This window comes from Sesamum indicum, linkage group LG16 (assembly GCF_000512975.1).
Source record: "Sesamum indicum cultivar Zhongzhi No. 13 linkage group LG16, S_indicum_v1.0, whole genome shotgun sequence".
Lineage (NCBI taxonomy): Eukaryota > Viridiplantae > Streptophyta > Magnoliopsida > Lamiales > Pedaliaceae > Sesamum > Sesamum indicum.
In genome coordinates, this window is record NC_026160.1 from 269,796 (window position 1) to 279,232 (window position 9,437).

Below are 9,437 nucleotides of genomic sequence, written 5' to 3' on the forward strand. Positions count from 1 at the left end.
TTATAAAAAATAAAAGAACACCAACTTAAGTTATTTTCAACACAACAAAAAGTTTGTCTAGTGATATGGAGCCACTTTTGTTAAAAAAAAAAAAAGTAATTATAATTAATCTTTAAAATTATTTAATAGCAGTATAATTATATTATACTTAAAAATTAGTGCGACGATGTCATTAATTGTTGCTGTAGTGTAGGGGTCATTTTTATTTTAGTATAGTGATTAATGTTAATATAAATGAAAGATGCCAAAATAAGGCGAAACCACTTGAGTGTGATGATGCTCATTTTCACAAGGCTTGATCTGCAATTTGTCTTAGATCTGAGCAATATGTTGAACTTCGCTTGTCATCAAGAAAAAAAAGGGTCCGCTGAAGACTACAAAAATCAGCATGCATTCCAAGGTTTTGAACTGCAATATAATTGAAGGATTAAAGGCATTTTTTATATTCTAACTATATTCTATGTCTGTTATAATACTTTATTTTTGTAAGAATGAAAAAAGTTCTTATAACTTTTTAATTATTGCGACTTTGATTCTCTTTTAGCTGTGTTTTATTTAAAAAACTGCCACCTTAATCTGACATGACATTTTAAATTAGAAAAAACTATGGCCAATCTCCGCTTCGGGGGTGACTGCGTTCGTGGCCGCCCAGTCTCTGAGCAGCGGCAAATCATCACCCAACACAGAAGGAGGCAACAGGTCTGCTAAAAAAAAATAGGTGTTTGTTGCGCCCATATCAAACCGCGGTCGCCCAAAAAAGAAAAATAATGTTTGGATTCGTTTTCTAAGTATTTTGTTGTGTTTTATGGAGATAGAGAGAGAAAAACAAAGATAAATAAGTGTGTGTTAGAGATAGTATGTATGTTTGGATTTGTTTTTTAAGATAATTTAAAATAAGTATTGTATGTTTATTGTTGTGTTTTGGGAGACAAAAATTACTATTCATTGTCAATTCATAATCAAATCATGTCTTTTTTATATATATTTATGTATATGTATGTGTGTGTATATATACGTATGTATTTATGTTAAAACAGTTTAAAACACCTAAATAAGGTGTTTTTGAATGATGGCAAACATTGGGTATGTTTTGACTCGTCTCGAAAATAATTTAAAAATGAAAACAAACATAGCGAAAGGGTGTCATTGTCACCCAGGCTAAGTGATAGCAACGCCCAAAGGCTAGTAGCAGCAGTCGCTGCCGCCATTGAGGCGGCGGGTTGCCGTTGCAACCACCATATATATATATATATATACACACTGTATGTAATTATGTATATACATATAATATACACACAAAAATGTATTATTTTTTATTTTCTCAAAAATTAAGTAAAAATATTTTAATTTTTTTCAAAATCTAAAAATAATAAAAAATATTTTTTATTTTAAATACATATAATGATATATATTATCTATACTAAACAATATAAATAATTTGATGTACTTTATTTGTATTTGATATTTAATTAATTTATCTTATAATGAATATAATTTATCCCAATACATATAAATTAAATAATATTTTAATAATAAAGTAAAGATAATTTAATTTTTCAAAAATGTAAAAAGTATTAAACTTTTATCTTAAATACAAATAATAGTAATTTTAGTAAATAATATAACTTAATGTCACTAATGCCACATCACATTTTATTTTTTTTAATTAAAGTCATGTAATTGTCACATCAATCATCATGTATTAGCCGATAAAATTACTTCCCTCAATTTATAATGCCACGTCAAATTCAGATAGTATTTTCTGGCAACCTTAGATAATTTCCAGCTTAAGGATGACCCAAATCACGATAATTAAAAAATTACAGAACCTTTTTGCAATTCTAAAAAGATAAAGAATAAAGCAAAAATGAGATATAATTAAAGGATCAGAAAAGCCTTAAACTGCAGCTCCCACTGTTATTAATTTCTTGTACACAATGTGCAAAATTGAGATATAAATCTTATTGTCGCAATAGGCAGCCACCCATAAAAATGTAACCAGAAAGCCTTCTCATCACAGCAAAATTCTTCCGGTAAACCAAAACTAGACCAAAACAGTGTCAGACTCCACACTCCAACATCTACCCACCAGTGTAATAGCAATCGTAGAAAGTTGATGAGTTACTACTACATAACTATATCTAGAAAATTCTTGTTCGGAACCAAATCATTCACACAGCAAGTGTGATACATTCGCCATATATTTGGTCACATTTTTTGAATCGAACGCCAATCATATAGAAAATGTATTACCCTTGCCACGTGATTAGTTTTAGTTTTGGCTGAGCCGGATTCGTGCTAGAATTTCCCCTCGTTCTACCATGCGCAAAGCTGAAATTTCTTGTAGATTATCCAGTGTACAGACATCACAACTTCCCTACTACTTCCTTTCAGCTGGTACAGATGTGCCAAAATGTTCAATGCATTGCAAAACACCTCTTCTAACACATCAGAGACAGAACTAATTATGAAAATAAATGACAATGCAGAATATATATTGATTGTCGATTAGAGCATCGAACCTGAACCCAGATTTTCGACTCACATGATCGATATCGTAGAAGCTCTTGGGGTTCTATCCAGACAAAATACCAAAACACATACAGAAACGTGCAATTCAGCAGTAAGAACCAACTAACGCATCCCCATTTTGAAATAGCATCATGTATTACTCTAAAATTGCTCAAAAGTGAAGCTTGGATTGAACTGGGAATGCAGGCAGAGCAGCTAACACTGAAAGTGGAAGCAACTCAAAATTAAGAATCCTGCTACCGAGCTGCTGCGTGCTGAAGCACAATGTAAAACAGTCAAGGAATCACATTGATCAAGCGAGACGTAGAGAATAAATCAATGATATTTCATTCATCAACACAATAGGCGATTCTCATCTCAAAAGAAGCCCATTTCATACCAACTTCTAGTTACATACAAAGCTCGCGACTTCTGCTCCCTCAGAAGATCAGTAAGACTGCAAACAAGAGATGAATCGCAAGCAATGCCCGGCCGAAATGGCAGGTGATTGAGCTATTGCTGGTCAGATCTGAAGTATCTGAGCCATCCGTCGCCGCCCCACTGAAGTTCCCAGTGCCTGAGCTTAAGCTGAAACAATCATATATAAAAGTCACGCAAGATCACCATTTTTGAATCTATACATTAACTTGATTGAAGCCTGAAAAAATATATATATCCCAAAATCGGAGTGCTCTATGCTGATTGATCCCATTATTTAAATTATAGTGATTTGTCAAGTTTCTGTATGCAAGAAAAGCAAAGAGCATAAATTTAAATAGGATCCATAAAATATTTCTCACCTGGATGGAAATTTGCAATTACTGTGGCCTGGAAGGGAATCAAATAACAAAAACTTAGTGGAATTTTTGCTAAAAACAAGAAAAGAAAGAAGTCGATTATGAGTGCTTTGCTTACTGGGGTTGAGAGAAGTAAGAGCAGCAGTGTTGCCAAAATTGCAGGTTTCATCAGAGAAGCCGTGCTTGACGCAGTAATCATTGAAGGCAAACGACGCCGTACGCTGGAGGTCCGACGCGTCGTAGCAGGGCCCGCCTTTCTGGATCGGCCCGCAGTCGGCTCCGCCGGGCCCGCATGTCCAGTCGAGTGCCGACTGCAGGGCCGCATCCTCAGCGTTGTTCTTGCCCACGCACCAGAGCTCCCTCGGAGCCCCGCCGCCGCCTTGGGCCTCCGCCACGGCGGACACGAGCGAAATCAAGAAGAAAGGGAGAGCCCACGCGAAGATTCCAGAAAGCATTTTCAAGGTAGAGAGAGAATGAATTCGTGGAAAGTGGATTGCACTGTTTATGGGCTCGGAGTACTATAAAAGTTTTTCAAATTGTTTAGCCGTTCGTTTATACGCAGGAAATGAGACCGTTGCGCGTTCACGAGAACCCGTGAGCAGACAAGACAAGAGAGAGAGACCAAAAGAAGAAATCTGTGCTGTTTAACGTTATTACAGGAATTTCATTTACTGCAGGGAGCGATTTGGGAAAGTGAATTGTCAACTCTGTAAACCATAATCATATATAAAAGGGATAATTATAATCTCCTCAACCAAATTCGCTGCAACTATTTGTAAATTTTTTATAATTTGATAAATTATATTTAACATCGATATAGTTATTTTTGTTTAATAAATAAGTTCGTTCAGTGAATTTTGATTGATATTAATAAAAAAATTAAATAAAACTTAATATTTATATTTGATTGACTTATTACTGATTTATTACAAGTTAAACAAATTTTTTTATGATTAAATTATCCTCGTACGTATTCACACATTAATGTATATGAGAATGTATATATTTGCCCTTATAAGTATAGTTTAGTAAAGAACCAAGTAAAAACTCATTTGTAGCTAGGTACAAAGAATCTAGATGTAAAATTTAAAAGGGAAGAAAACTATAAGCTTTTTTGGTTATATCGAAAATGACTAGGACAGATCTCTTAATAATCGCAAATCAAGATCTTAGATTAAGGAAGGATGTTGAAAGGCATTAACTTGCCATCTCGACCGTCTTAGATAAGTTTTACAAGTGAAGAGACATTCAAAGTTGTTGAAAGAAGTATGTGCATTGGAGGTGTGATGCAAATCAAATAATCTCATTATATTCTTACATTTTAGGTTTATGTGATATGTATGTTTTGTGACGAAATGGCTAAGGACTAAATAAATATTGTCACTAATTAATTATATTAAGTGACAAAAACTTTCTTTTATCATTGAATAAGTCTTGAATTCAGTAAAAAAATTACATATTATAAGATCATTTATTTTTATATTATTAAAGTGATAAAAAGAATTCTTGTCATTAAAACTTTTAGGCAACGACAAGATTTTTTTTTTTTGTCACTTAAAAGCTTCAATATTGTGACAACTTGTAATTTATAACTCTAAAATTTTAATTTAGTGACAATATTAGGAGGGGTCATTATGAACGTGTCACAATATTTATTCTAAATTGGAATTGTCGGTTACCAACCGTTCTTAAATATTAGTAACGTCATCTGCAGCTATGGGTCATAAATCGTACCAAAGTTCGGTCTAAAATGACATTCTTCAAAACGGTGCCAAATGACAAAATATCGTTCCTAAACCCACCCCAAATCCTGCATTTTTTTGTAGTAACTTTTACTGAATTACCTTTCTCTTCACTTTGTATCAGAAAATAAATAAATTAATATTATACTAATTAATATAATTTTAGTACATCAAAAAGTAAAAAAACTTATTAATAAAAATATTTATCAAATAAGATAAAAATATTTTTATTAATCAAAATGAGTTTTGTTCATTTACTCTAAACTATTTAGTTTAAATAAACAAAAATTACTAACGAGATTGTTTACCTGATTGTTGACTTCGATGTAGTAGTTTTTCAGTAATTCTATTATTTTTTCTTTGGCAATTATGTAGGGTATTATCAGCAAGAAGGAGAAGAGAATTGGAGAGAAATTATATATATAGATATATATGAGTAATTGAGTAAATAAAAACTGTAGTTTTTTTTTTTTTTTCTTATACTTTCACTTTTTCGCTTAATTTTGAATGAAAACAAAATTGAACTCTCGGGGAATTTCATATGCATCGAGTGTTACTTTACATCTATTTCTTTCTCCTAACAAACACAAAATTATCTTTTATACATTCATTTTTACTTACACTTCTAATATTCCTCTATTTTTCATCCCAAACCAGACACAGAAAAATGGGTGTTTTTGCTTTATTTTGAAAAACAAAAAAGAACCAATAGGTAGATTTTTTTTAATCATAAAATGATAAATTGTTAATTTACTATATTATAGAGGTTAAATTACATATAACCCAATAGGAAAAGAGAAAAATATTGCCAAAAGTTGAAAACGTAGCAAAAAGGAAGTATATGTACTCAAAACAGGAAAATTAGACTAGGCCAAACAGCGGAGTTCAACAAGAGTCCCCTTTCTCTTCTTTCCTATAGCTGGAAAGCACTTCGGCGTGAAGGGAGAGAGAGAGAGAGAGAGGAGTTTAAGCAAATAGTTAAGCCATGTCCGGTTCCTCACCCTCCCCACAACCTCTGCAGCAAGAACAGGCCGATGAATCTGACGTCGTACGTGATGGTTCCCTGTCCCTGAACCAAGAAACCCCAAATCAACCCGACCCACCACCTAAATCCGACCCTGAAACCCTCCCTCCACCGCAGCCCATTCTCGATCCGGAAGACAAAAGCCCGGAAGTAGAAGAAGACGACGACGACGAAGAGGGAGAGGGAGAAGAAGTAGAGGAAGCGCACGAACCAGATACTTCAGCGATTCCATCAGGTATGTCTCTCCAAGTTGTCCCGCCAATCATCGACCCTCACGTGTCAGTTCCTTTTGTCACCCTCACATCGCCCACAGCCGACCCGAGTACCCGGCGGGTAGCCAACAAGCGGAAGAAGGGTAAGGGCAAGGGTAAGGGTAAGGGTAAGCCCAACATCAAGAAACAGCAAGCGATTGAGGAGAAGTTGCAAACTTTGATGACGAAATTGAACCCCATTCCCTTTATACCCCACAAGCTTCTTGATTTTGCTAAGCATGAGAAACTTTTGAAGAAGCTCGGCTTGTGGCACTTTGTTCACATTGATTTTGATAGGAACATTAGGGTTGACTTGATTGCGCAGTTGGTTGCTACTTATAACCCGAAATTACGGTCTAGCTATGTAAATGATCTTCGTATCATGGTGAATAGAGCTGATTTAGCTCGTGCTTTCAGGTTGCCTTTGAAGAAGGATAAGGGCAATGTGGGTGGGGCGGAAGTCGATTTGGATTGTGAGGCTTTGTCTGATGATTCGATAGGATTTATAGTGGAACTCGTGTTGGATTGGATGCTTTTGCATGAGGATATGTGGATGATGCCGAACGAGGTGATGGATTGGTTGAAGGTGATAAAGGATGGACACCCTGAGAAGGTGGATTGGGCTGGGTTGTTTTGGTTCATGGTGGAGAAGGAATTGAAGCAAGGGGGTCAGTTGAGGGATTGTTATTATGCATCACATTTGCAGCACGTGATAAAGTTTCAGCGTGAGGAGTTGTTCTTGAAAGAGGAGCCTGCGCAATTGGATGCAGAGGCTAAGGAAGAAGAGGATGAAGTTAATGATGGGGATGTCAATGTCAGTGGTGCAGTTGGCAGTCCGGGGGAGGATTGCGAGATGGGCGGACCGAGCACTGAGCTAAAACTTGGACAGGATGGCGAGACGGAAGAAGTAACTAAGGATGTGGAGATGATGGATGTTGAGAAGTGCAAGGAGAGTGATGAGGAGGGGGGAGGAGACGAGCAAGGACAATGGCTTTTGCATGGGAAGAACGATATGGGGGAGCATTTGTTGCAGCGGTGTGGTGCAGAAAATGCTGGGGGACTTGGAAGCCTTGAGTCCGGGAAAGAGGAAGAAGAAGAGGAAGAAGAAGAAGAGACAGGTGGGGAGGACGATGAGGAGGAAATAGCAGAGAAATTTGATGTTTTCCCAAATGATGATGCTCTTGAAGGGAATGGGTTCACTGGAAATCTACTTCAAGCAATGGAGGCAAATCAAATGGCCTTTGGTTCACAGGAGCAGCTTCACAACCCATCTTCAGTGGATATTAGGGCTGATATGCAGCACATTGCTTCTACTCCGTCTTTCTTCAACAATGCAGGTAAGAGGGTGATTGAACCTGAGAATAATATCTCACATCATTATGATAGCAACAAGAGGCTGAGGATCAGCGATTCATTGGACCATAAGCCAGTAGATTTTGGAATGTGCATGGAACAAATTCAGCAGATGTCAGAGAGAGCTAGGATGTTTTATGAGGAGAAGGAACAGGCTTTGGAACAATCAAATATGAACCAACAGATCTTGCTTACCGAGCTGCAGAAAAGGGACAGTGTGATAGAACACTTGCACAAGGCCAGATTGGATGAGATACAAAAGAAGGATGGGGAAATTTACCGTCTTGAACGAGAACTGTATTTAATGGGGAGCGTCCTAGATGGTTACAGGAAGGCTTTAAAGGAAACTCAGAAGCTATTTGCAGAATACAGGGAAAGGGCCCAGCTTCCTGAAGAACCAACTTACAAGGATGTTGGACTTGGGGGTCTTATGTTGACAGCTCCAGAAATAGAGAAGCTTCGGAAGAAGCAGGAGGAGGAATATAAACTGAATTGCTTAGTTCTTGAACAGAAGATGAAGGAAGCAGAAGAGGATTATGTTGGCCAATTTGATGGATATGTTGAGAAGATTAAGCTTTTGGACGAGAAGTTGACAGCTCTCGAGGCTAATGCTAAAGAGCTTATTGAATTGCATGCGAAACGGAAAGTTCCACAAACTGAAGAAACGGTGCCTGAAGTTGCTGAACCACTTGCAACACCAGAAACTGAAGAAAAAGTGCCTGAAGTTGCAGAACCTCTCGCAATGTCACAAACTGAAGAAAAAGTGTCTGAAGTTGCAGAACCGCTCGCAATGTCACAAACTGAAGAAGTGCCTGAAGTTGCAGAACCTCTACAAAATGAGTAATTCTTGCTGTAGAACTTCACTCCGTTTCTGATAGAAATGCAGGTTAACTTAGTTAGTGCTCACTGTAAATTGTCATTGTATACATTTGTATGAGACAAATTCGAGACCAGGGTGTAGTTTGCTTTAGAATTTCATCTGGAATGATGATATGATGCCAGTTTCCAGTGATCTTGATTATCAGTTGGTCTAGTCTTGTTGGTTTGCTGTAATAGCTACTCCATATCTCTTTGTGGTATCATAACTTAGAATTGTTGGTGACCAACTACGTGTGACTTACAGGTAATGCTCTCTTCTTCAGTATGTTTTTCTTGAAACTACCAAGTTTTCACTAAATTAGTCCTGTATCTTACAATTACCTGCTATTCTAGAGCATATTGGTGGCAAAAATCTGAGTTGCTAATAACAATGCACGATGAAATACTACAGTATCCCCCCCCCCCCCCCCCCTGTCAGGCAGCTATACATAAGTAGGAAGAGGAAAAGACTGGGGATATGTTGGAAGGTCATAAAGAGGGAAAGAATGTGGAATGGATATGGAGGGGCCGGAGTGACGAGGGAGAGCCGGGGGGCAAAGTAGAGTCGAACGATGGGGTCAATGGGATTTCTGTGGGGTGACACTTTTGATGTTTTAGACTTACGCCTAGGTTCTCAAACAGGATTTACCTCAGTATCCCAAGTCACATAAAGTAGGAGTGGAAGCGAGACCAGAAGTGCGAAACCTCAAAATTTCAAAATATTTATGTTTCTTGTCAAATTTCAAGATTTATTAGCATTAGTTACATTGAGTTTTTCTTTTTATTTTTTAAAGTAATTATTTTATCACAAGCGGCAATTATCGAGCTCTATCTGATTTTGTAATGATTTTGACTAAAATTTGCTGGAAAATTTAAACACACAGCAGCAGAAATGGAGGTG

The 9,437-nt window shown here is 36.8% G+C and overlaps 2 protein-coding genes across 2 annotated transcripts; one reads left to right on the plus strand and one right to left on the minus strand.

The window, feature by feature from the left end:
• LOC105178451 (PLASMODESMATA CALLOSE-BINDING PROTEIN 5) lies at positions 2,230 to 3,995 on the minus strand. Its single transcript, XM_011101919.2, has 3 exons — positions 3,427 to 3,995; positions 3,312 to 3,339; positions 2,230 to 3,099 (listed from the first exon to the last, which is right to left on the minus strand). The coding sequence occupies exons 1-3, from the start codon at positions 3,761 to 3,763 to the stop codon at positions 2,952 to 2,954; spliced, it is 513 nt and encodes a 170-aa protein (XP_011100221.1). The 5' UTR covers positions 3,764 to 3,995; the 3' UTR covers positions 2,230 to 2,951.
• On the plus strand, positions 5,903 to 8,784 carry LOC105178452. Its single transcript, XM_011101920.2, has one exon. It carries the CDS (start codon positions 6,036 to 6,038, stop codon positions 8,520 to 8,522), a length of 2,487 nt encoding a protein of 828 aa, XP_011100222.1. The 5' UTR covers positions 5,903 to 6,035; the 3' UTR covers positions 8,523 to 8,784.